At 43.1% G+C, this 26,542-nt stretch overlaps 1 protein-coding gene across 1 annotated transcript in view; it reads left to right on the forward strand.

The window, feature by feature from the left end:
• The first annotated feature begins 6,222 nt into the window (after nucleotides 1-6,222).
• IL13RA1 (interleukin 13 receptor, alpha 1) overlaps nucleotides 6,223-26,542 on the forward strand; it is a 63,556-nt gene continuing 43,236 nt past the window's right edge. Inside the window, exons 1-3 of the mRNA XM_011977136.1 lie at nucleotides 6,223-6,640; nucleotides 19,319-19,458; nucleotides 25,309-25,447. Coding sequence (XP_011832526.1) covers nucleotides 6,559-6,640; nucleotides 19,319-19,458; nucleotides 25,309-25,447 — 361 coding nt within the window. The 5' untranslated portion in view covers nucleotides 6,223-6,558. The remainder of the gene's footprint in view (nucleotides 6,641-19,318; nucleotides 19,459-25,308; nucleotides 25,448-26,542) is intronic.

The raw sequence follows: 26,542 nt of genomic DNA on the forward strand, positions 1-26,542 counted from the left end.
GGATTGGGCCTGTCCTGCCTGGACCAGAACAGGGGACAGGCCCTACATAGAGTTTTAGATCCAGGGCGGGGAAAGTACAGTGAAAAGATTGTAGGGGATCCTGGTTGAGATGCCAGGGTAGTGGTAGTGGTAGTGGCAGTGATGACAGCAACACAGCCAGAAGCTAAAGGAGGGGCCCTGGATGCTAAGACACAGAGGCCCTTCCTCTTTCAGAGACTGAAGTGTTGGAAAACAGAGTAAGGCCAATTCCAGAGAGGAAGGGTTGGCAGCCTGGAGGAAGTGAGGCCAGGGAGCTTCTGAAAGAAATAATGAATGCTTTCAAGAGGAGCAAGAGAGGGTAGGGGCTCCAGGCCCCAGGAACATGCTCCTGTGTAGAGCAGCACCCCAAGTAGTTTTGCCCAGGGAAGAATCAGCCTCCTGGAACCTGGGCTCTGACTGAGGGAGCCAGTAGTTTGCCTGGAGGCTGGCCCTGTCCCGGGCTGCCAACACCTCAAATAGTCTTTCCTGGGCCTTCTTACCTCCAGACAAGAATTAATGAAGTCTTGGTAATTCATCTTAGACAGCTAAACACCACATATTATGTCAGCATCTTGTTTGTAAAAGTCTGCTGTGACTTCTTATTGCTTATGAGGTCAAGCCATAAACTGACTGCTCTCTCTCTCTCTCTCTCTCTCTCCCTCCCTCCTCTTAACCTCCTTCTCTCATTCTGGTCATCCTTCAAGGTCTAGTTCAACTCCCACCTACTGTAAGAAACCTTCAAAAGCAATTTCAACCACACAGGCCTGTGTCACCTTTCTTTGAACCTGCCCCACAGAAGAGCATTTGTACCATTTTTGTTTGTCTGCGTTTTGCATTTTCTCTAATTGCTCTCTATACCTTTCCACAACTTAGACCAGGAGTTTCCTAGGAGCAGGCCTTTGGCTTGTTGGTTGGTATTCTTCACAGTACCTAGAAAAATGTATAATTTATTTATTCAATTAAAATATATTTATTGAGCATGTATTAGGTACCACATGTAGTTTTGAGTGCTGGGGATCCCGCTGGGAACCGATCAGAAAAAACTTCTTGTCCTGATGGAGCTTACATTCCAGTGTAGAGAGCAAATGACCCAGGAAGCGGGAGGAGAGAGAGGAAGTGGCCATGGGGCTTGCAGTTTTCAATGGGGTGGCCAGGACAGGCCTCAGTGAGAGATCTGACAGAAGCCAGGGAGTGAGGCATGACGATATCTTGACGGGGAGAGAGTAAATAGCCAAAGAAAAAGTCAAGGCAAAGACCCTCGGACAGGAGTGCATTTAGCTTGTGTGAGGAACAGCCAGGCGGTCAGTGTTGCTGGAAGAGAGTAAGGGAGCCAAGGACAGCAGTAGGAGAGAAGGTTAAGGAGATAATGGGGTCAGATAGGGTAGGGCCTTGGAAGCCATCTTGAGGACTTTAGCATAGGAGAGTTCTGGGTAAAGAGGCTGCCGTGTTGAATTAAAGAGTTAATTTAATAACTGCTGTAGGCTGGGTGCAGTGGCTCACACCTATAATCCCAGCACTTTGGGAGGCCACGGCAAGTGGATCACCTGAGGTCAGGAGTTCGAGACCAGCCTGGCCAACATGGCGAATCCCCATCTCTACTAAAAATACAAAAATTAGCCAGGCATGGTGGCAGGCACTTGTAATCCCAGCTACTTGGGAGGCTGAGGCAGGAGAATCTCTTGGACCCAGGAGGTGGAGGTTGCAGTGAGCTGAGATCGCACCACTGCAGTCCTGTATGGGAAACAGAGCGAGACTTCGTCTCAAAACAACAACAACTACAAAAACTGCCGTAAGGTTTGGAAGCCCACAGGTCTATGGGTTTCAGGACACTGACCCAGTCATCCAGAAGCATGCCTACTCTCAGGCAAAACCCAAAGGGTCCTGTCAGTGGCCTCTTGTGCAAGCAACACTCCCTTGAGTGAACTCCACTAAAACTGTAGAAGAAAACCACTTGCTGAAGAGCAAGGACCTTTAATTGAATTAAACCCAAACACTGAGAACGAGTTATGAGTCACTAACCATGTTCCATTCATCTTTATATTCTCTGTGGTACCGGAGGATGCCTTCCTCCAAGCTCCCCCGACTCAATCCACTCAGAATCTAAGTAAGAGTAGAGCTCTTGCTGTACACACATGGCTCCAAGACAAGGTCCCTGGGGATTGTTCCTTTCAATCAGATTACCACCACTAAGCTCCTCCTAGGTAGAAACCCTGGAGTCACCCTGGACAGTCTGGCCTCCAGGAGCTTGAATCCAGTGGCAGAAATAGTCATGCACACAAACCTCTGTGTGATTTGATCTGATAGAGGAAGGTGTCTGGTGCTATGAGCACACACACAGGAGGAAGCAAAGAATTTTGCATTTGGGAGTTAGAGAAGCCACTAAAAAATGTGACACTTGAGAAATGGAAAAGCATTTTAGATAGAGGGAACAGCAAGAGAAAAGGTTTGTAGTGAGAAAATATCACAGGTGACAAACAAGAACCGGGCAAGTCGTAAGTGAGGAAACACTGACTAGGCCAGGGAGCAATAGGGAGCCCTAGGGCCTGTGCAGACAGGAAGTACATGCCCTGTTAACAAGGTGGCAGCCCATCTGACATCTGCTGACTGTTTCCACACTGAAACAGGTCCAACATTACCAGGACTTTTGATTTCTTAACAGAAGCTGGAAATTTGGGGCCTTAGGCAAAATCTCGTCTTAAAAAAAACTTTGGCATCTAGATTCCCATGAATTCCAACATGATATGGACCAAACACAATTGCTCACAAGGGAGATTCAGCCTGAAGGTGGCCCGTCAGCCACCTGGGACCTGGAAGCCTGGCTGGAAGTGAAGCTGGGAAGAGTGTGGGGAATTTATCCTGAAGAGGCAAGCATGCAGGCAGAGGAGCTGAGACTGCCTTTTGTGGCATTTGATGAAGGGAGGGGTGTCACTTAAGCTTAAGCTGAGGAATGACATGGACAGATTTGCTCATTGGGAAGATCTGTCTTGTAAAGAGTAGATTCTCATGGCCAGTTTGAAGACTGTTGCTGGAATGGTGATAAAGGCCTGAAATAGAACCATAGAGGTGAAATTGGCTGGTGCGGGGAGGAATAGATCTGAGATGTTTTACCATCTAATAAGTGACTGCAGGGCTAGACAGTGGATGGGGAACTGGGGGTATGAGATACAGGAAAGGGAGTTGTCAAGAGTAAGTACTTTTAGCGTTCATCTCTAATTTTGGCCAGGCATGGGGGACAGTGGGTGGGTGGGGAGCAAATACAAAAGACAACAAAGAGTATTCTAGCTTAGGAGCTCTCACCTTTGGCACTGTTGTCATCTTGAGTAGAATAAGTTTTTGTTTTGGGGGCAGTCCTGTGCATTGTATTAAGAACAGCATTCCCCGTCCCTGCTCCAGTCTTGACAACCAAAAATATCTCTCCATATTGCTGAATGTCCCCTGGGATGTAAAATTGCCCTGGTTGGGAGCCACTGATCCAAAATCAGGAGGGAAATTCCCTGTTTTCAACTTCTCCTTTTTCTTTGTTTCGCAGTGGTGTGAGGTTTTGCTTAGAGGACCCTTTGTGAGATTTTTGTCTAAGGGACCAGCACTTTTAGCTAAGCCCTTGGAATACGCTGGTGTCTGTGTCCTTTTTGGACTCAGGAAGGTGTCTCTAACTGGATGGACGGACACCTGACTTTGGAAAGAGGGACATCATTCTTTCCTGCCAGACATTTTCTTGCATATGCCCTTTTCAGCCTCCAGTTACAGAAAAGGATGAAGCCTTAGCGAGAAGGGCAAGGGTCAGAACAGTTCAGTGGAGTGGCCTAGGTACACAGGGCAGCACAGAACTCTGGCCACCCCAGGCCAAAGTGAAAGAAAGGCCACTGGTAGTCTCACACCCAAGTCATCAGGACTCTAAGGGTTAAACTTGATGTTGACTCATCATGATTTACACAAAGCCAAACTGAAAGCTCCTTGTCTACTGCAGTTCCTGGAAAGCCTTCTATCTGTCTTCATTCTTCCTGCAGACCAGGGCAGTGGTCTGATTCAGTCCAAGACGCTCTTTGAATCACAGAACGTGGAGATTACAAATAAAAGTTTTATGTTGAAGAAACAGCATTCCTGACTCTTTCCACACCCTTCCAAAAATTTGAAAAATCGTTGCATGATCTTTAGGGTTGGGAAGAAGGGAAAGTAACGATATAGTCTTAAGTCCAGCAGGCCAGAACTGTCTTGGTGAAAAGAAATCAGGTCTCTCCCCTCTCCACATTGCCCTTTGTTTTCTTCCTCACAGTGTTCAAATTCTCAGGGCTTTTCTGGAAGCTCATGATAAGTTGCAATCCCTATTTTTCTAATCATTTGCTACCATTACTGTTTTACTAAGCACTTGGTCAATCTATGCCAAGCAGTGCCCATGATGGGACTCAGCCAGTCCCCAGGGGCTCCTGTTCCAACTAAAGACTCCTTAAAAGGCAGATGACATAACCATTTTGGAAACATTATTATAAACTTATCGTATAATGTTTATAGCAAACGTCGACAAGTGTTTATGTTTGTGGTGGTGGGGGAGGAAAGGCCTTGGGTTACACAGTGGCTGACCTATTTGTGGGAGGGATTTAGAAATAATGACACTATCTCTCAGTTCTACAGGCCTTGATACTTTACAAACTGTTTTCATAAACATTATTTTGTTCAATAACATATGCAACCCAGGATTTATTATTATTTTTTTTGAGAACGGGGTCTCACTGTTACAAACCTAGGCTGGTTTTGAACTCCTGGGCTCAGGTGATCCTTCCACCTCAGCCTCCAGAGTAGCTCGGATTACAGGTGCATGCCACCATGCCTGCATTCTGGAATTTATTCTGAACCATTAGCCACAAGAATCAACATCCTGAGACTCAGCACAGTAAGGCCCTCCTCCTGGAAGCTTCCCTTGCTCCTTCCCTCCCAAAAGGCACCCTTTTTGTATCCCACAATTCCTTGTTCTTTCCCTTATCACAGCCCCTCAAACTGACTGCAGCTTTCTGTTAGCAGAGCTTGCTTTTGATGAGTGTCTTCTACAGTTCCTGGAACGATTTCATAAATATTTATTGAATTTGAGGGCCTTTATTTCAAGAGTGGAACCTTTGTTCTGAATAGGTTAAACATCCCTGTGCCCTTTGGGTGGGGTCCACACTAGGTATATTATCAGCATTTTTATTGGTATACTTTTTGTAACTGTTTTCAGGTATATGCATTGGCTTAATTCGGCCAAAATACACCTCATTATGGTTCTCATCATCCATCTAGACATGACTCTTTTTTGGGAGAATGTGATAGAATAATGTCCCCCTCCCATGATTCCATATCCTGATCTCCAACACCTGTGAATATGTTACCTTACATAGCAAAAATGACTTTTCAGTTATGATTAAATCAAGGATTTTGAGATGGGGAGATTATTATGAATTATCTGGTCGACCTAATCTAATCACAAGGGTCTTTATAAGGGAAAAGGGGAAGTAAGAGGGTCAGAGTCAGATACGACAAGGGAAGCAGAGGTCTGAGTGGTTCCGCAACAAGCCAAGGAACGTGGGTAGCCTCTAGAAGCTGGAAAAGTCAAAGACACAGATTCTCCCCTAGAATCTCCTGAAGGAATACAGCTCTGCCCACACCTTGATTTCAGCTCAGTGTCACTTCTGACCTCCAGAACTGTAATAAAATAAAACTAAATTTGTGGTCATTTGTGACAGCAGCAGCAGGAAATTCCTAAGGACTCTTGTTTTCCTTCCTCCTAGCCTCACTGACCCTCATAGGCGCCCAAGTATCAATGTGTATTCTTCTGACTCACCTCCCATCCCCTTGAAAAATATGTAGAAAGCTGGTCGTGTGCTTTAAAAAACGCACGTATGGTACCCTCCCTCATGTTTGGAATGTTCCTTTTAAAATCAACAATATGTATTGCCAGCTTTCAAATATGCCCTTTGTCCTTTTCACAAAGCACAGTGCTGCCAGGGTCCCCAAGTCCACCCAGTGAAGTAGGGCTGGTATTACTAACCCTGGAGTCAGCGCTAGCAAACAAGGGCTCATAGGTCAAGGACTGGAAGCCACGTTTCCAGATTCCCAGGCCAAGGCTGTTTTCCACAGATGACTCGGTCCTGGTGTCCGGCAGGGCACAGCCCCTAGCGCTTCCGAGGCCCGGCAAGTGTGCAGGCAGCGGCGACGCCGGCTCCGCCGCGCGGAGGGAGGGGGCCCGGGTAGCGCCCGGACTGGGCGGCGACGTGGTGGAGGAAGTTTTGTTCGGTCAGAGACCGGACCCGGGAGCTGCGGGTGAGCCAGGTGTCGAGCCTTGGGAGCCCTAGGAGCCATAGGAGCTGCCAGAGCCGCCGGCGCACCGCCCCGCCTTGTCCTGCTGCTCTCGCCAGCTCAGGTTACCTGAGGCCGGTGGGCGGGGCGGCCCTTCCCGTCTGCGCCGGCCCCCAGCCTCCAGGGCGGCGGAGCCGGGAAGTGGAAGCGGGAGCGAAGGAGGCGGGGACTGCCGAGGCTCCAGCCCGGCCGGGCTCCGAGGCGAGAGGCTGCATGGAGCGGCCGGCGCGGCTCTGCGGGCTGTGGGCGCTGCTGCTCTGCGCCGGCGGCGGGGGCGGGGGCGCCGCGCCCACGGGTGAGTGCGACCCTCTGGGCCCGAGGGCTGAGGGCGGTGAGGGTCACGAATGAAAGGCCCGGGAGGTCACCGCCGGGCGGAGGGCCGAAGCTGGGGTGGGTGCTGGGGGCTGCCCTCGCGAGGCCCCGCGCTTGGCGGCTGCGGCTTCCCGCGCGGGGTCTCTGGGGCCCTGTACTGAGGCCGGTTCGAGGTGGGACCTGGGAGCTGCGGGGTTTTCCCGAACTCCGGGTGCGGCGGAGGTGGCGGCACCGAAGTAGCAGGACGGCGACTTGTCGTCGCACTTCCCTTGGGCCGTCGGGAAGAGCCAAGGAGGCTGGCGTCCAGGCTTGCAGGGGCGGGGGGCCCGAAACATGCCCGCGGGGTCAGAGGGCCACGGGTCAGCGCCCGAAATGTCGTCTGTGAGCCCCGGAGGAAATGAGGAGCCAGAGCAGGCGGGGACCACGACCGAAGTCCAGGCGAGCTGAGAACGCGCTGGGGCTCTTTACCGGAGGCCGCGCCAATCCTCACCGTCTAAGGGTGGCTCTTGCGGGTGGAAGTTGAAGGGAACCTCTAAACATCTCAGTCCTTGTTGAAAAAGGACGTGACGATCATGACCTCCTCTGGCGTGGAAGAAATCCTTTGGGAAACCCAGAACAGCATCCCGGCAGATGCTCCCCCCACCAGATGCTCCCCCTGCCCCACTCTCTTTAATAAACCTTATATTTTAGAGTAATTGTAGATTTATGGAAAAGTTGCAAAGATAGTTCAGAGAGTTCCTGTGTATCCCTCACCCTGTTTGGTAACTTCTAATCAACCTGACAGTTGTGAAAATTTGGGAGTTAATGACTTCCTTAGGAGCAGCTCCTGGAAGGAATGGCCTTCTGTGTGTTTCTGGTGACAGTGAAAGCCCCAAACTGTATAGGTTTTATTATCACATTGACACAAACACCTACATATGCTTAGTGTGTTTTTACCAATGTGATTTGAAATCCAACTTGAAATGTTGATTAGGAAACCTTGATGCCCTCTATGGATTCAGTCAATAAAATACATGCTGCCAGGCAGTGTTTTAGAGGCTGAGGATGCAGCAGTGAGCAAAACAGATCAGGTCCCTGCCCTCAGACATGTGGGGGGGTGGGGGTAAATATGATATGTCGGAGGGTGCTCAGTAGAGAAAAACACAGCAGCTGAGAAGGGATTTGCCATTGTAAAAAGGGTGGATCGAGAAGAAAACATGTTGCTGAAAGGTGGCATTTGAGTAGAGACCTGAGGGAGACTTGAAGCTTGTCAGTCAATAAATAAGGTGTCTGCCTTATTTAGTACTGAGCCAGGCTCTTTAGGTTGACTTAGAACCTGAGAGTGTATAGCAAAATTCTTGCCCCACAAGGGCCTCTAGTTCAGTTGGGGACACCTGATTTCCATAATCATACGGGGACATTGCAGTCCAGAGAAGGGAAGGGACTTGTCTAAAGTTACCCGTCTCATTAGTCTCCTGATTTTCACAGTGCCACTCCAGCACCCTCCCTCCTACAGACTCACTCCCACACACACCTGAAACAACAGCTGGCCATCTAGACAATAGTGGCAACTCCCAACTTCATCAGTTTTGTCACAATGGTTTGTTGTTAACTTGCTTCTTTAGAAAACAGTAACTTCTCTCCCCGTTAAAAGTATTGATAGAATTGCATTGAGATATGGTGGGAAAAAATTAGATGTTTCCAGTGAGACTTGAGTTTTAGTGGTTCTGGGCTGGTCATTTCCTCTCTGTTGTGCTGCAGTTAGTTTTCTCATCTGTGAAATGAGGAGGTTGAACTGCGTAACTTCTAAGAGCTCCTCCAGCTCTAATCCTCAGAGTGTTTATAAAAGTGATTAGATTACTAGCTTAGTTTAACCTGTCCCGCTCAATGGCCCACACTGTGGCATGTCTTAATTATAACTAGCATGTGTATGGCATGTATGCCCAGCAGTTTTCTAACTGCTTTACTTGTACCATTTCATTTCATCTTTACCAATAATATAACCTGTAGGTGCTGCTATTAGTCCCATTTTGTACACGAAAAAGTTGAGGCACAGTGCGACCAAGACCCTTGCCCAAATTCTCATAGCTGGCAAAGTGGAAGAGCTAGGTTTCCAACCCTGGCAGCCTGATTCCAGAGGCCACGCCCTTAACCACTGTACTCAGTGCTTCTGCCCAGCAGAAAAGACACGAGTCTTTAGCTGAACACCTCCCAGGGTAGCAGGGCAGGACTGCTTGGGACCCACGAAAGTATGTGCAAGCCATTTGTTAAGAAGCTAATGATACTATATTAGGCCAGGTGCAGTGGCTCATGCCTGTAATCCCAGCACTTTAGGAGACTGAGGTGGGTGGATCACTTGAGGCCAGGAGTTTGAGCATGGCCAACATGGCAAAACCCCGTCTTTACTAAAAATACAAAAATTAGCCGAGTGTGGGATTACATCCCTGTAATCCCAGCTACTCAGGAGGCGGAAGCATGAGACTCATTTGATCCTGGGAGGCAGAGGTTGCAGTGGGCGAAGATCAGGCCACTGCACTCCAGCCTGGGCGACAGAGCAAGACTGTCTCAAAACAAAAAAAGAAGCGAATGACAGTACATTGGAGACTGGCTTTATAGTGGCTGGGCTGTGTGGTCCAAACAACTAGTACTATAGGCATTCAAAAGAAAAAGCTGAAGGTTGGTAGTTTTATGGAAGAGGTAAAACTTGAGCTAGATCTTCTGGATGAGTGGGTGGAGAATTTATTCCGGTTGGGGGGAATAGCAGGAGCAGAGACCCAGAAATGAGGGTAAGCGTGCTCCTTTGTGGTCAGGAAGGAGCCTGGCTTGGCAGGAGAGTGCATTGGTAAAGTCAATCCAGGCAGAATAGCTTGATTTGCCCTTGAAAGCTCTGAGTCCGGAACAGCATGAGGAAAATAACACAGGAGGAGGAAGCAAGCAGAGAGACGACTGGGTAGGGGAGCCCCTGGAGTGTGAAGCTACACAGGAATCTATGGTTGCAGGTCTCCACTAGAAAAATGTGCTGTGAACCCTTCCTGTCCAGGACCATGACTTACTGGTGTCTTCCCACCTGGTGGGGCACAACAGAGTATATTTGCATGATTGGGGTAACTAAGAAAGATGTTGCAAGAAAAAAAACGAACAGGAGTTGATGCCTGAGTGGATGTAAGGGAAGGAGATAGATGACTCATATATGACTCTTGTGATTTCCTTAACTTTTCCCGAAATGTGCATGCCTCTGCCAGCTGCTGTGATTGGACAGGCGAGAGCAAAAACTATAAGCTAAGCAAAATGCCTTCTTATTAAACAGTAGATTGTGTTAACTCTTAATTTAAATAGGATGTTGTGCTACATGACTGTACAGACTTGGGATTTGAGGTTTAGATACAGACATACTTGGGTCCCTTCCTACTCCCTTTTCTGAAGTCAGTGGTGCAATCCCCAAGAAATCGTTGAAATTCGGTGCCTAAGGGAAGCTTATCAGGTAGAAGGGATACTTGTTCTGTCCCAAAGGCCAGGGACATATATAAATTCAACAGAAAACCAAAGCAACCCTGGCCAGGCGCAGTGGCTCACGCCTGTAATCCCAGCACTTTGGGAGGCCGAGGTGGGTGGATCACTTGAGGTCAGGAGTTCGAAACCAGCCTGGCCAACATGGCAAAACCCTATCTCTACTAAAAATACAAAAATTAGCCAGGCATGGTGGTGTGCACCTGTAATCCCAGCTACTCGGGAGGCTGAGGTGGGAGAATCGCTTGAACCCAGGAGGCAGAGTTTGCAGTGAGCTGAGATCACACCAGTGCACTCCAGCCTGGGTGACAGAGCGAGACTCCGTCTCAAAAAAAAAAAAAAAAAAGAAAGCAAGCAACCCTTTAGAATTGTTTTGTCTTAAAGAAATAAAGCAGATAGCTAACGCATAGCACTTACTGCCTGTGGGCACTGTTCTAAGCACATTGGTTGTATTAACTCACTTAATCCTCATAATAACCCTTTGCAAGAGGTTACTATTATTATCCTCATATTAGAGATAAGAAAAGTGAGAGGTTAAGTAATTTACCTGCTGGCAAGTAGTAGAGGTGGGATATAAACTCAGGCAGTCAGGCTTCAGAGTCTGTGCTCTTAAACAGTACACTATGTTGAAGTTATCCACGAAGAGCTGTTAGAGACCTTTACGAGTAGTATAATCATCACTTATTCGTGTATATGTCTAGGCATGTTGTACACACACACAGTTCACATGTATTTGTATATATTTAAGCATTTGGAGATATTTAAAGTTTCAGTGCCTGTATTTTTTTCAGTTTTTTGCTATAAAATACACATAAAATTTACCATCTTAACCATTTTTAAGTATACAGTTCAGTGTTACTAAATACATTCATAATGCTGTGCAACCATCACCACCATCCATCCCCATAACTCTTTTTATCTTGCAAAACTGAAACTCTGCACCCATTAAACAACTACTCCCCATTTTCCCCTGCGCCTAACCCCTGGCAACCACCATTCTACTTTCTGTCTCTATGATTTTGACTACTCTAAGTATCTCATATGAATGTAATGATATACTATTTGTCTTTTTTGTGATGGCTTATTTCTGTTAGCATAATGCCCTCATGATTCATGTTGTATCATATGTCAGAATTTTTCCTTTTTAAAAGCTGAGTAATATTCCATTGTATGCATATACCACATTTTGCTTATCCGTTTATCTGTCGATGGACACGTAGGTTGCTTCCATGTTTCAGCGATTTCACAATACTGTTATGAACTCAGGTGTAGAATATCTTTTTGAGACCCTGTTTTCGCTTCTTTTGGGTATATACCCAGACATGGAATTACTGTATCATATGGTAATTCTATCTTTAACTTTTTTGAGGAACCACCATACTGTTGTCCATAGTGAAATTTTACATTTCCACCAACTATGCACCGGGGTTCGAATTTTTCCATATCCTTGCCAACATTTATTTTCTATTTTTTGATAGTAGCCATTCTAATGGGGGTGAGGTGAAATCTCATGGTGGTTTTGGTTTGCAGTTTCCTAAATATTAGTGATGATGAACACCTTCATGTGCTTATTGGCTATTTGCATATCTTTGTTGGTGAAAAATCTATTTAAGCCTTTGCCTATTTTTGAATTGAGTTTTTTTTTATTGTTGAGTTTTAGGACTCCTCTGTATATTCTGGATATTAATCCCTTATTAGATATATGATTTTCACATATTTTTCTATCCTGTGAGTCATTTTTTTTCTGTGAATATTTTGATGCACACATTTAAATTTTTTCCATGAAATCCGATTCATCAATTTTTAATTTTGTTACCTACATTGTTGGTGTCATATCCAAGAAATTGTCGCTGAATCCAATGGTGTAAAGCTTTTGTCTTATGTTTTCTTCTAAAAGGTTTATAGTTTTAGTCTTACAATTTAGGTCTCTGATCCATTTTGAGTTTATTTTTTTACTTGGTATTAAGTAAGGGTCCAATTTCATTCTTTTTCATATGGATATCCAGTTTTCCCAGCATCATTTGTTGAAAAGATTGTCCGCATTGAGTGGTCTTGGCACTCTTGTCAAAAATCATTTGACCATACATGTGATGGTTTATTTCTGGACTGTCTATTCTATTACATTGATCAGTATGTCTATCTTTATGCCAGTACACACTGTTTTGATTATTGCAGCTTTGTGGTACGTTCTGAAATCAGGAAGTCTAAGTCCTACAGCTTTGTTTTTCTATTTCAAGACTGTTTGGCTATTCAGAGTTCCTTCAGGTTTCATAAGAATTTTAGGATGGATTTTTCTATTTCTGCAAAACTGTGCCGTTAAGATTTTGATATGCATTGAATTGAATCCAGGTATCACTTTGGATATTGACATCTTAACAATATTAAAGTGTTCTAATACATGAACATGGGATGTGTTTCCATATCATCTACAAACAGAGATAATTTTACACCTTATTTTAACTGGATGTCTTTTATCTCTTTTTCTTGCCTAATTGCTCTGGATGGAATTTCGAGTACTATGTTGAATAGGAGCGGTGAAAGTGGGCATCTTTGTTTCATTCCTGACCCTAAAGGAAAAGCTTTCAGTCTTTCACCATTAAGGGTGATGTTTGCTGTGGGTTTTTCATATATAACTTTTAAGTCAATTTCCTTATACTTCTAGTTTGTTGAGTGTTTTTATCATGAGAGGTAAATTTTGTCTAATGCTTTTTCTGTATCAATTGAGAAGATCAGGTAGTTTTTTTCCCCTTTATTCTGTTAATGTGGTATATTACATTGATCGAGTTTTATATGTTAAAACATCTTTGTATTCGCGGAATAAATCCCACTTGGTAATGGTCTATAATCCTTTTGATATGCCCCTATATTCACTTTACTGCTATTTTGTTGAGAATTTGTACATCAGTGTTCATAAGGCATATAGGTCTATAGTTTTCTTTTCTTGTAGCGTCTTTGGCTTTGGTATCAGGTAATGCTGGCCTCGTAGAATGAGTTAGGAAGTTTGAGAAGATTTGGTATTAGTTCTTTAGATGTTTGGTAGAATTTTATCTGTGAAGCCATCAGGTCTAGAGCTTTTCTTTGTTGGGAGATTTTTTATTACTGATTCAATCTCCTTACTACTTATAGGTCTATTGAGATTTCCTATTTCTTTGTGATTTAGTATTGGTGGTTTTGTCTTTCTGGAAATGTGTCTGTTTCATCTAGGCTGTCCAATTTGTTAGTGTACCATTGTTCGTGGTACTCTCTTATAATCCTTTATATTTCTCTAGAGTCAATAGTAATGATTCTAGAGAAATACTCATTTTCACTTTTGATTTTAGTAATTTCAGTCTTCTTTCTTATTAGTCCATCTAGCTAAAGGTTTGTCCATTTTGTTGATCTTTTCAAGAAACTTTTAGTTTCATTGATTTTCTCTATTTTTCTATTCCCTTTTTCTTTTATCTCTGGTCTAATCTTCATTATTTCCTTCCTCATGATAGCTTAAGATTAGTTTGTTCTTTTTCTAGTTACATAAGTGGTAAAGTTAAGGTGGCTGATTTGAGATCTTTCTTGTTTCTTAATATAAGTGTTTATAGCTAAAAATTTTTCCAATAGTACTGCTTTCACTGCGTCATCTAAATTTTAAATGTTTATATTTATGCCTTTCATCAAATTTGGGAAGTTATCATCCATTCTTCTTTCTTTCTTTCTTTTTCTTTTTCTTCTTTTTTTTTTTTTTTAATTTTGAGACAGAGTCTCACTCTGTCATCCAGGCTGGAGTCCAGTGGTGTGATCTCAGCTCACTGCAACCTCTGCCCCCCGGGTTCAAGCAATTCTCCTGCCTCAGCCACCCAAGTAGCTGGGATTACAGATGTGCACCACCACGCTCAGCTAATTTTTGTATTCTTAGTAGAACTAGGGTATTGCCATGTAGGCTAGGCTGGTTTTGAACTCCTGGACCCAGGCGATCTGCCTGCCTTGGCCTCCCCAAGTGCTGGGATGAGCCACCACACCTGGCTCATTATTTTTTCAAGTATTCTTTCTTTCCTTTTCTCTTTCTTCTCCTGGAACCGCCATAATGCGTACACTGGTCTGCTGATAGTATACCACAGGTCTCTTAGACTCTGTTCACTTTTCTTCAATCTTTTTTTCTTTCTGTTCCTCGGACTCAATAATTTTTATTGCCCTAATTTCAAGTTTATTGATTCTTTCTTCTGCCTGCTCAAATCTACCTTTGATTCTTTTTAGTGAATTTTTCATTTCAGTTGTGCTTTTCTGCTCCAGAGTTTCTTTTCGGTCTCTTTTTAGGTTTTCTGTCTCTTTATTGGTATTTTCATTTTGCTTACATATCATTTTCTTGACTCTCTCCACATCTTCCTTTAGTTCTGTGAACATCTGAAGATATTTGTTTCAGAATCTTTCTTTAATGTATTTGCCATCAGGTCTTTTTCAGGGACAGGTTTGGTGTTGTTTAACTTTTTTTCTTTGAATGGGCCATAGTTTCCTAGTTTGTTTGTGTGTGTGTTTTTTTGTCTGCCTTGTGATTTTTTGTTAAAAACTGGACATTTAAATCTGGTTTCTCTGGAAACCAGATTCCCCCCTTCCCCCAGGATTTGCTGTTTTTTGTTATTGTTTTATGTATTGTTTTTATTTTTTTGATTATTGTAGGCTGTGTGTTGAGCATCAACCTGAAGTGTAAACTTAGTCTTCTCAGGTTTTTTTCTGGGCTTTCCCTGAGCATGTGTGGTCACTTTCTATTTTTCTCTGTATATGTAGTTTTGTTTCATTTTGTTTTGTTTTGTTTTGTTTTGTTTCTGAGACTTAGTCTCGCTCTGTTGCCCAGGCTAGAGTGCAGTGGTGTGATCATAGCTCACTGTAACCTCGAATCCCTGGGCTCAAGTGATCCTCCCACTTCAGTCTCCTGAGGAGCTGGAACTACAGATTCATGCCACCACACCTAGCTAATTTAAACAAACAAACCAAAAAATTGTTTTGGTAGAGATGGGATCTTGCAGTGTTGCCAGGGCTGGTCTTTGACTGCTGGCCTCAAGTAATCCTCCTGCCTTGGCCTACCAAAGTGCTGGAATTATAGGCGTGAGTCACCATGCCCAGCCTCTGTCGTCGTTTTAGAATTTCTAATCTTTAATGCCTGGCTCCCAAAAGTGGAAAAGGAGAAAAATGAGGTGACAAGGGAAGAGCGCCATTCTTTTACATCTTCTGGAAATCACTTTAGCTAGATAGGGAGGGCTGCAACAATGGGGATAGGTGCAACCACAATGGCTGCCAGCCTCTTTGTCTGTACCTCTGTGATCAGAAGCAGCAATCAGTAATCAGAATACAAATCCCCGATATTTGAGGGACAGAGTACTTTTGCCCACAGAGCCCACAAGCTGTGGGCAGAGGGCTCCAGGAACATGTGCACAGCTGCCTGCCATGGGATTGGGGATGAAGGATGGGCAGCTACTACTATGTAAAAGCTGACATTGATTGAAATCTATTGCAATTTGTTGTTCAAGCGTTTCCTTGGAGATTGCAAGCCTTCAATATAAGTGTTTCCTAATATAACTCTGCAGTCTTCCAAAATTGTTACATCAAACAGATTCTGCCACTACCATTGTTATCTAGGTGAGGAGACAGATGTCTGGTACTTCCTACTCTTGCCATATTCCCAGAATCCATGTGTGTGTGTGTTTAAAGTGTAGGAAGTAGAAAAATCAAAAGATATGGAGGGAACCAGAAGAGAAAAAGAAAAGGATAGCAGATAGCTCCAAGAAGCCCAAAATGCAAACTAGTTAGAAGATCTGACCAAAGGATACTTCAAAACAGATGGGAAAATATTAGTCCCATTTAAAAGGTTGAATATAGGGCAGGCTATTGTTTTATTTCAAAACTGAGGTTAAAGTAGGTTTTAAAAGGTTTTAAATTACCTTGAAAATTGGAGTACAATTGAAATGAACCACAAATAGGTATATTTTTATTATCAGGGCTTTAATATTTGTGTGGGAGTGGGAGGTAGGCGGGTAGGGAGAGCACTGGAAGTGCTAAACTAGGTATGTTGGATGTGTGTCTGGGAACTGCAGAATAAGGCAGATAATCCTACAGTAAATAGTAGTCTCCAGTAGGAACAATGTTTTTATTAGAGGCTCTCTACCTGACAAATGATTTGTCTTCAAAAATATCATTGATATGGTGTTAGAAAGGCCAAAATGGAAAGTCATACATGCTTTTAATCACTTAAAATCCTAACTATAGCTTTGTTGCCTGAGCCATTGGTGCTTCCTGGTACTAGCTCAGTTTTAATGCAGTGCAATAGGAATTCTTTGCTTCCACAAGGCCTTATCCTGCTGTGGGCTGCTCCTTCTCACAGTTGGACCTTGGGAAAAGCTATTGGTAGTAGAGTTAGAAGAGGGAATGATTTTTTTTAATTTCAAATTTTATTATAGATTAGAGAGTACATGTGCAGATTTGCTACATGGGTAAACTGCATGATGCTGAGACTTGGGGTCCCAACTATCTGATCACTCAGGCTGTAACCATAGTACCCAACAGGTGGTTCTTTGGCCCCCAAACCCACCTCCCTCCCTCCCCTGTCTAGTGATCCCCAGTGTCTGTTGTTTCCATCTTTATGATCATGTGTATTCAGTGTTTAACACCCACTTATAAGTGAGAACATGTGGTATTTGGTTTTCTATTCTTGCATTAAATCACTTAGGATAAAGGCCTCCAGCTCCATCCATGTTGCTGCAAAGGGCATGGTTTCATTCTTTTTGTGGCTGCATAGTATTCCATGATGTATATGTGCCACATTATCTTTATCCAATCCACTGTTGGTGGGCCCTTAGGTTAATTCCGTGTCCTTGCTTTTGTGAATAGTGCCGCAGTGAACATACAGGTGCATGTGTCTTTATGATAGAATGAGTTATTTTCCTTTGGGTATATATCAGCTAATGGAATTGTTGGGCTGAATGGTAGTTCCATTTTAAGTCCTTTTTTTTTTTTTTTTGAGACAGAGTCTTGCTCTGTTGCTCAGGCTGGCATGCAGTGGTGCGATCTTGGCTCACTGCAACCTCCACCTCCTGGATTCAAGTGATTCTTATGCCGTAGCCCCCTGAGTTTCTGGTATTACAGGTGTACACCACCATGCCTGGCTAATTTTTGTGTTTTTAGTAGAGGTGGAGTTTTGTTATGTTGTCCAGGCTGGTCCCGAGCTCACGATCTCAAGTGATCTGCCCGCCTCAGCCTCCCAAAGTGCTGGGATTATAGGCGTAAACCACCGTGCCCGGCCTATTTTAAGTTCTTTGAGAAATCTCTAAACTGTTTTCCACAGTGGTGGAACCTGTTTGCATTTCCACCAACAGGGTATAAGCATTCCCTGTTTTCTACAGCCTCGTCAACATCTGTTTTCTGACTTTTAAATAATCACCAGGGAATGAATGTTGAGGGTCAAGGGCCTTTGTAGACTGCTGACCAAGTCACTGCTATGAGAAAACTCAACTACAGAGTGCCTGTGAGTTTGATGTTTTGGGACAAGTGGAATTTTTTGCTCAGTTAGAGAGGAAGGTAACAGTATAAATATTGCTGATTATGTAACAGGCCCAATGCACTCCAAAGTATTAGTGCATAGAGTACAGGATTTAACTCTTATCATTTGGTAAATTACTATTACTATAATCCTTAAGTAATTAATAATGATTCCGTTCATCACTTTAGAAAATTTGGGGGAATTATTTTCAAATAACTTTAATAAACTTCTATGTTGAAATAATTTTTGGTTGACAGAAAAGTTGCAAAGGTAGGACAGAGAAGTTGCAAAAGTAGGACAGAGGGTTCCTGCACACCCATCACCCAGTTTCTGGGGGATGATTTTGATAGTCTTGGTCTCAGGAGAAGTTCTCAGGAAAGTTTAAAATTATGTTTCACAGTTCCTCCTGTTTCTCTTCCCTCTTCAGATTAGTCAAAGCTCTAGCTCTAGCTGTTTAGTGTCAGACCTCAGGGGAACAAGGGCTGCTAAGTCTCTTTCTCAGTACTTCTTTGGAAAAAGCTATAAAAAAACAATTACCAGGTCATGTTAGCAAGCAGAATTAAAGATGAGCTTCTTAAACTTACTTATAGAACTGCTGAGATTTTGAACAATCTTTTTTTTGTTGTTGTTGTTGTCATTGTTTTTGAGACCCTGTCTTGCTCTGTCACCCAGGCTAGAATGCAGTGGCATGATCTTGGCTCACTGCAGCCTCAAACTCCCGGGCTCAAGTCATTCTTTAGCTTCAGCCCCCCAGTACCTGGGACTATAGGCATGTACCAGCATGCTTGGCTAACTTTTGTACCTTTTTTTGTATAGACGGGATTTTGCTATGTTGCCTGGGCTGGTCTCAAACTCCTGAGCTCAAGCCACTTGGTCTCCCAAAGTGCCAGGATTACAGGTGTGAGCCACCGTGCCCAGCCTGAACAGTCTGTGTTGAGTGTGTATCCCAAGGTTAGGGAACCCCAAATTCCTGGAAGAGGACAACTTGGAAATATTAGTATTTAAGAATATCACTCTTTTCTATGAAAGTGGTTAAGAATGTGACCTTGGGGCCACACTTTTCAAGTGACAGTCCCAGCTCTGCCTCATTTACTGTAACCATGGTATATGGAACAAATGACTTCACGTGCCTGTTGCCTTAGTTGCCTCATCTTTAACATGAGGCCAGTAGGCCGGGCGCGGTGGCTCACACCTGTAATCCCAGCACTTTGGGAGGCCGAGGCGGGTGGATCACTTGAGCTCAGGAGTTCGAGACCAGCCTAGCCAGCATGGTGAAAACCCATCTCTACTAAAATTACAAAAATTAGCCAGGCGTGGTGGCGTGTGCCTGTAGTACCAGTAACAGGCTAGATGAATCACTTCACCCCAGGAGGCAGAGGCTGCAGTGAGCTGAGATCGTGCCACTGCATTCCAGCCTGGGTTACAGAGTAAGATTCTATCTCAAACAACAACAACAAAAAAACATGAGGCTAATACTAGTCCCTATCTCAAAGATTGTTGTGAGGATTAAATGGATTAATATGTGTAGAATATTTAGAATAGTCCCTGGCCCAGTATATGTTAGATATTGTTAACTCAGCTATTACTATCTTGCCCTCCAGAACTTGGGAGAATTAAGCAAACCATTAAAAATACTGTTGATAAATTCATTTTTTTTGTCCTTGATTTGAACAGAAACTCAACCACCTGTGACAAATTTGAGTGTCTCTGTTGAAAACCTCTGCACAGTAATATGGACATGGAATCCACCTGAGGGAGCCAGCCCAAATTGTAGTCTATGGTATTTTAGTCATTTTGGCGACAAACAAGATAAGGTAAGTTTTCTGCAACATGTTACATTGATGAGGTAAAGTGAACACTATGAATTGGAGCCAAGAATAAGCCAAATTCTAATCTTATATCAAAGTGGAAATTGTATTTTAGGGTGTGTTTAAATTTCAGTTGGAGAAATTACAGAAGCAACTATTGACACAAGTGAACTCTTAAAAATATTTTCTAATTGTTTGACAATTAAATGCAATTGAGATTGCTTTGACAGGAAATATTAGATATCTTTTTCTCTAAGGTACTCAATAAATAATTATGTTATTGTTAAAATTTGTTCCTGTATTCCTGTCTGTAGCTATATCGCCTTGTATCTCTATAACACTTAATTTTTCAGGGAATTTTTACATTTACCATCTTGCTAATCACATGGACAAATAGATATAAAAGCACTATGTGGCGTAAAAGTAAATGGCCATATGGAAAGTGAAAAAGTAAGATGTCAGTGGCAGGTGTGTTTGAATAGAGGGTTCCATAATGCCTGAGGAAAAAGGAGGAAGACTTTCAAGATTTCTAGTCAACTGATACAAGTGAATTTTTGTTAATAGGTTTGGATAATTTCAGGTTCTTTATGATAATCTTATTCAACTGTTTTTTTTTTTTTTTAATGTTTTCATACCTTCTTTCAGTGTGTATGTGTTTGTTGCAGGGTGGCGACGGCGAGGGGGTTGGGTGTTTGGGGTTGAATTTGTCCGGGATTTTGAGTAGGCAGAATGAGAAGTTATTAGCAACAGTGCTTTGCATTGGTGAATTGTAGAAGCACCAAGTTCAGGCAGCTTTGGTGGCAGGAAGAGTCAGGAGAACTAGCTTCTGGTTGGCACTGTCACTCTTAACTGACTCTATAGCCCGGGATAAAGTGCTTAACCTCTCTGAGCCTTTGTTTCCTTATGTATAAAGTATGGCTTTACTCGTTTCCCTGGCTTGCCGGAACACAGAAAATAATGTATATAAAAGTTTAATAGTCAGGATGGAACATGCTCTTCGTCTGGAGGGAAATTTGCTATCTGCCTTCCTCTCCCTTGGCTTGCTGAGGTATTACTTATGGCTTAGGCTTTAATTGATGAAGAATTGAGGCTTGTCAGAAGTATTTGCATTTTAAAAGAGGTCTTCTAAATGTGGAAGCCAATGATACTACCAGCAGTGAGACTGGAGTTCACCTTTACATACTGTTGGCTTCCTCTTGTTCCTCCTAAGGAAGGGCCTTAGGCATTTGGAGTCTTAGTGGTGATTTTTGGTAATTGAGCCTTGAGAAATTCAGAGAGAGACCCTAAACGCCTCTGGATGTAAACCCTATAATCACCCAAGTGTCTAACTGAAACCCTGAGGAGAGGTTGCTTTTCAGGTCCCTTTTTCTTAAGTTGTCAAGGATCAATCAGGTAGCCAGGCTGGTATTCTAGCCTAGAAATCGGGCTATTTCCTTAGTGTATGTACAGAAATTTAGAGTTAAATGTAATTTTAGGAGACAGTAGAATCAGATAGAATTGTGCTTGAAATTTTATCTCTTCCCCTTTCAAGCTGTTTGATTTTGGGCAAATCACTTAACCTCTCTGAGCTCCCATTTTCTTGTTTGTAAAATATGGGGTTGTTGGGGGCAGGGTGGGTAATAATAGTACCTACTGAATATGGATGGCATGTGCGTTAAAGGAGATGAGGTTTGTAATGCACCTGACGCAGAGTTAGTGCTAGGTAATTGTTAGCTTTTATTATTGTTACTGTTGTTAGGTTGAGCCATGTGAAATTACCACTTTTATGGATCAAAATGGTTGAATGTTGTCAGTATTATTTGGTTCAGCCTAATATTATCATTTAATCTTGTTTCTTCCATTTTACCCCTGAAGAAACCAGATAGAGACCAAAAAGGGTGACCTCTGCCTAAGGCCAGCTCATTTATTTTAGCCATTTGACAGCATTGATGGCCATCAGTCCTACAGTTGTGATGAACACAGATTATTCCTTCCAATCAGTGATAGGAGATATCCTGTCTGGACCTTTTTCAAGTTTATCATCCTGAGGCTGAAAATGAATGGCAGAAGTAATTTTCCTCTCCTCTTTCTGTTCTTTGGGTACAGCATTAGCATCATGGGGCCAAACTGAGGTATATTTATCCCTGAGGCATATTGAAGTGATGACATTATGATAGTTCGTACATTAGGGGGCTTAGGAAAGTGTTCAAAGGTCCCAAGTTGCTAAATGAGATAAACTCTTGAGGTCATTTTCAATCTTAAGATTGGAGGCTCATCAAGTTTAGAGACAGGGATTTGCAGAGGATCTTTGAAAAAGAAAAGATTAGTGTAAATGGCTGCCCTCCACCATTTTTTAAGTAATGTCTAATAGTTCCTCAGCTGGCAAGTAGAAGGAGGATCTGGCATCAGATTTTAGATATCTTTCATCACTAAGAAATGGGCAAGTCCCATTAGGCAAATGAAAAGGCCAGGCATCCAAATAGGAAGATGCTGAAGCTAATTCCCTTTCTTTTTGAGAAAGGAATTCTGGAGTTGAGAGAGGTGCAGTGCAGCCAAGTGAACATCGGTCTGGGGAGATGAGTTCAGGACTCTTGCCTTGGTTTTTGATAAATTTTAAAAGAGAACCAGATTCCCTACAGGGTGGAGCATAACGTCATACAGCAGCTACCAGTGGGAATGATTCACCAAAGCCAAAAGTCACGTGGGAGCCATCACACATACCTCATCAAGATTCGATGGAAGGGCTGGGCGTGGTGGCTCATGCCTGTAATCCCAGCACTTTGGGAGGCCGAGTTGGGTGGATCACCTGAGGTCAGGAGTTCAAGACCAGCCTGGCCAACATGGTGAAACCCCCTCTCTACTAAAAATACAAAAATTAGCCGGGCGTGGTGGTGTGCGCCTGTAATCCCAACTACTTGGGAGGCCAAGGCAGGAGAATCGCTTGAACCCAGGGGGCAGTGGTTACAGTGAGCCGAGATCATGCCACTGTACTCTAGCCTGGGCAACAGAGCAAGACTCTGTCACAAAAAAAAAAAAAAAAAAAAAAGTCTAATGGAAGGAATTTAGGAATTGAGTTTCTTGTGTGATACAGAGAGGTATGCTTGACTTGGCAGTTGTTAATAATCTGGGTTCCTACTATATTAGTGCCAGTTTAATATTGTTTACCTTGAACTTTGAAAGAAATTTAAAAAAATTATTATTTGAAAAAATTTTCCCTCTACTGTCCCTTTTCTGTGTTATTATTCATATGCCTAAAGCATAAGGTTCAGATTTAGATACTAAGGCATTTAAAAATTTTTTATGTTATTTTATTTTGAAATGGAGTCTGCTCTGTTGCCCAGGCTGGAGTGTAGTGGTGTGATCTCAGCTCACTGCAACCTCTGTCTCCTGAGTTCAAGCAATTCTTGTGCCTTAGCCTCCCAAATAGCTGGAACTACAGGTGCATGCCACCACGACCAGCTAATTTTTTTGTATTTTTAGTAGAGATAGGGTTTTGCCGTGTTGGCCAGGCTGGTCTCAAACTCCTGACCTTAGGTGATCCTGACCTCAGGTGACCTTGGCCTCCCAAAGTGCTGGGATTACAGGTGTGACCCACCACGCCTGGCCACTAAGGCATTTTTTAAATTAAAAATTCCGTTGTGATAATTTTTGTGTATTAAAACTCTGTAACCCTCTAACTGGAACAGTGTCCATTATAATATGAAAACTGGGATTCTTTTCATGATGATTCTAATTTGACTATATTTGACTGTACAGTCTAATTTGACATTTGACTGTTCATTTTCCCCTGGTGTCTTCAAAGGGCAAATATAGCTTCCAAACAAGAATTGCCATGGATCCTTGGATAAAGGTGGCTTCTTCAGAGATAGATAGGACTTGCGCTTAGGAAAATTGTGAGGTTGGTAAAATTTGTATGCGAAGCTTTCCTGCCACCATTACCATGATCCTGGAGGCAGGTCTTCAGCTTCACACTCGGAAACCTCATTTCCTCAGCACACATGCATCTCTCAAGGGCTAGTTTTTTACTTTGTTGTGAAAATGGTAATGATAATGGTGAAGCAGTCTAGGAAGATTTCTGTCAGCATAACTGGTGCATTTCATCCCTGTCAGCAGAGCCTATATAGGAGGCCAAATGTTAAGCAGATTTCTTGGTGAGGAATCAGAAATTAGTTGTAAAAATGTACTTGTCTAAGAATAGCTGGAGGCCCTACTGAGGGTAAACAGCTTTGCCAGTGGGACAGAAAAATTCAATGTCCACATTCCTGTATCACCCCCTTTTTCTTCCCTGTCAGGATTTTGCTCACAGACATTTCTTTTTCTGTTCTTCCAGGGCTGACCAACTCCCTTTTCAGAGTGCTGTCTTGACTGGACCTAAGAGCTATTCTGGTTCTATAAAGTGATTTTGTTTTTGTGTCCTTGCTATGATTTATTCATTGTTGACTTGCTAGTTACTTCTCAGAGGCCATCCATATGTCCTGGTTTTGGGGGTATCTCACAGTTGCCCTCATGCTCAGCTGGCAGCAGGCATGTGACATGGCAGAATAGCTCCTTACGGTAGTAGGTAGAACTAACTGTAGCAAATTTTCCCCTTCATGGCCATCAACATGTAGATGAAATAGTATCTCTGACTTGAGTCAGAAGCTCTTGCAAAACAGGAAACGCTCTCCTTGGAGCTCTGATTAAAAGCAGCTCCATTCTTAATTATTCCAACTCTGTCAATTTGGGAAATGTTTGTTTCCCAGACAGCCCATTAATCTCATTATTCTAAGTCATAGTAACCAGGCTGGTGATTTATGTCTCTATGATGTCTATAAATTGGCTTCCTATGGTTCCACAAAGCATATCTACTTTTCAGAATGAGAATGTATATACTCAGCACGTATAGCACTGCTTGAAATTTATACATATATATGAGGTAGTCAAAATAGTCAAACAGTAGACAAAGAGGTTTAATGAAAAGTCTCTCTTCAGCCCTCAGGTCCCCTTCCTTTACTTCCTTACCCAGAAGTAACCATGATTACTGGATTTTTATTTTTTGAGACAGGGTCTCACTGCATTATCCAGGCTAGAGTGCAATGCTGCAGTCTTGGCTCACTGCAGCCTCCCCCACCGGGCTCAAGTGATCCTCCCACCTCAGCCCCATGAGTAACTGGGACTACAGGCATGAGCCACCATGCCTGGCCAATATTTTTTTTTGTACAGATGGGGTTTTGCCATGTTGCCCAGGCTGGTCTCAAACTCCTGGGCTTAAGCGATCTGCCTGCCTAAGCCTCCCAAAGTACTGGGATTACAGGCATGAGCCACTGAGCCTGGCATGATTCTTGGATTCTTAAAGCATTCCTTTTTTACCTTAATTTTCATGGTACAGTGCATCTACTTCTAAGTGAATTTTGATAATCATACTGTGTTTCCTTTAGAATTGTCTTTAGAGAGTTGATATGTTAGCATTGTAGATTTATAGGTAAATTTCATGTTTATACCTTTAAAATGTGGGAAATTATTTTATCTACACCAGGGTTTCTCAATGGTGACACTACTGACATTTGGTGAAGGGTTTGTTGTAGGAGGAGGGGGGCTGTCGTGTGCATTGTAGGATGTTTAGCAGCATCCTTGACCTCTACTTACTAGACGCCGGTAACCTCCCCCTCCCAAGTTAGGACAATAAAAAATGTTCAATATTGCCAAATGTCCCTGAGAGTGGCAGGGAGAACAAAATCGCCTCCAATGGAGAATCACTGATCTATACCATTTGAGGACTTTTTTAATTAGAAAAACAAAAAACAAACAAACAAAAACCAACACATTTGGACATGTAATGTTTCATTATTTAAGTGTGTGTTTGCTGAAGCAATGCCTTTTACAATTTTCTAACCTTAGAAACTAGCTCCAGAAACTCGTCGTTCAAAAGAAGTGCCCCTGAATGAGAAGATTTGTCTGCAAGTGGGGTCCCAGTGTAGCACCAATGAAAGTGAGAAGCCTAGCATTTTGGTTGAAAAATGCATCTCGCCCCCTGAAGGTAACAACTGAAAGCACTATCTCTTGGTGTTTAGAGCATAAATCCAAATACTCCAATGCTTTTGTGCATCGTTCATTAATTCATTCAATTCTCAAACATTTCCTGAGTCTAATAAGTGCCAGGCATTATACTAGGTGCTAGCAGCTCAATGAAAATATGAGTATGTCTCTGCCTTGAAGAAGCTTACAAACAACTTGAATAACAATACCTAATATTTATATAAAATTTAATAATTTAAAAAATGATATACACATGCACGTGTGTGCATGTGCACATGAGCGCGCACACGCGCGCACACACACACACCTCCCTGAGGTCGAGACTTACAAGCTTATCTTGGGAAGTGAGTAAGGCATGTATTATTGCCCTGATCCATTTTATGAGGAAGAAAGGAATTGAGTGACTTCCTGTATGTCTTCACATTTCGGTCTCAGTGCTTTCAAAATGAAAAACAAAATACTGTCTTACCCATTATATGTGATAATTAGTTTGATATGCAGGATATATTTGGGAAAAGGTGTTTAAAGAGAAAAATAGTATGCTGGCCTGGCTCCAATACAAGTCTAGACAAGATAATACAAGACAACCCTAGGAAAAGCTGTCAAGTAGTGAGGATGATCATTGTTCCCCAATCCCACCTCACCTAGTGTCCTTCTGGCTCTTATGTTACATACAGGGAGTAGCATATACTGATTAAGTGCAGGGCTACCAGAAACCAACTGTCTAAGTCCCAGCTCTGCCAGCTATTAACTGTGTAACCTTGGGCAAATGTCTTAGCCCCTCTGCACCTTAGTTTCCTCATCTGTAAACTGGGCATGATGATGGTATCTCTGGATGCAGTGGCTCACGCCTGTAATCCCAGCACTTTGGGAGGCCAAGGCGGGCGAATCACCTAAGATCAGGAGTTTGAGACCAGCCTAGTCAACATGGAGAAAAAAATAATAATTAGCCAGGTGTGGTGGCACACACTTATAGTCCCAGCTACTCAGGAGGCTGAGGCAGGAGAATTGCTTGAACCCGGGAATTGGAGGTTGCAGTGAGCCAAGATCGCACGACTCCACTCCGGTCTGGGTGACAGAACAAGACTCTGTCTCA

This window comes from Mandrillus leucophaeus, unplaced genomic scaffold, assembly GCF_000951045.1.
Source record: "Mandrillus leucophaeus isolate KB7577 unplaced genomic scaffold, Mleu.le_1.0 Scaffold174, whole genome shotgun sequence".
Classification (NCBI taxonomy): Eukaryota; Metazoa; Chordata; class Mammalia; order Primates; family Cercopithecidae; genus Mandrillus; species Mandrillus leucophaeus.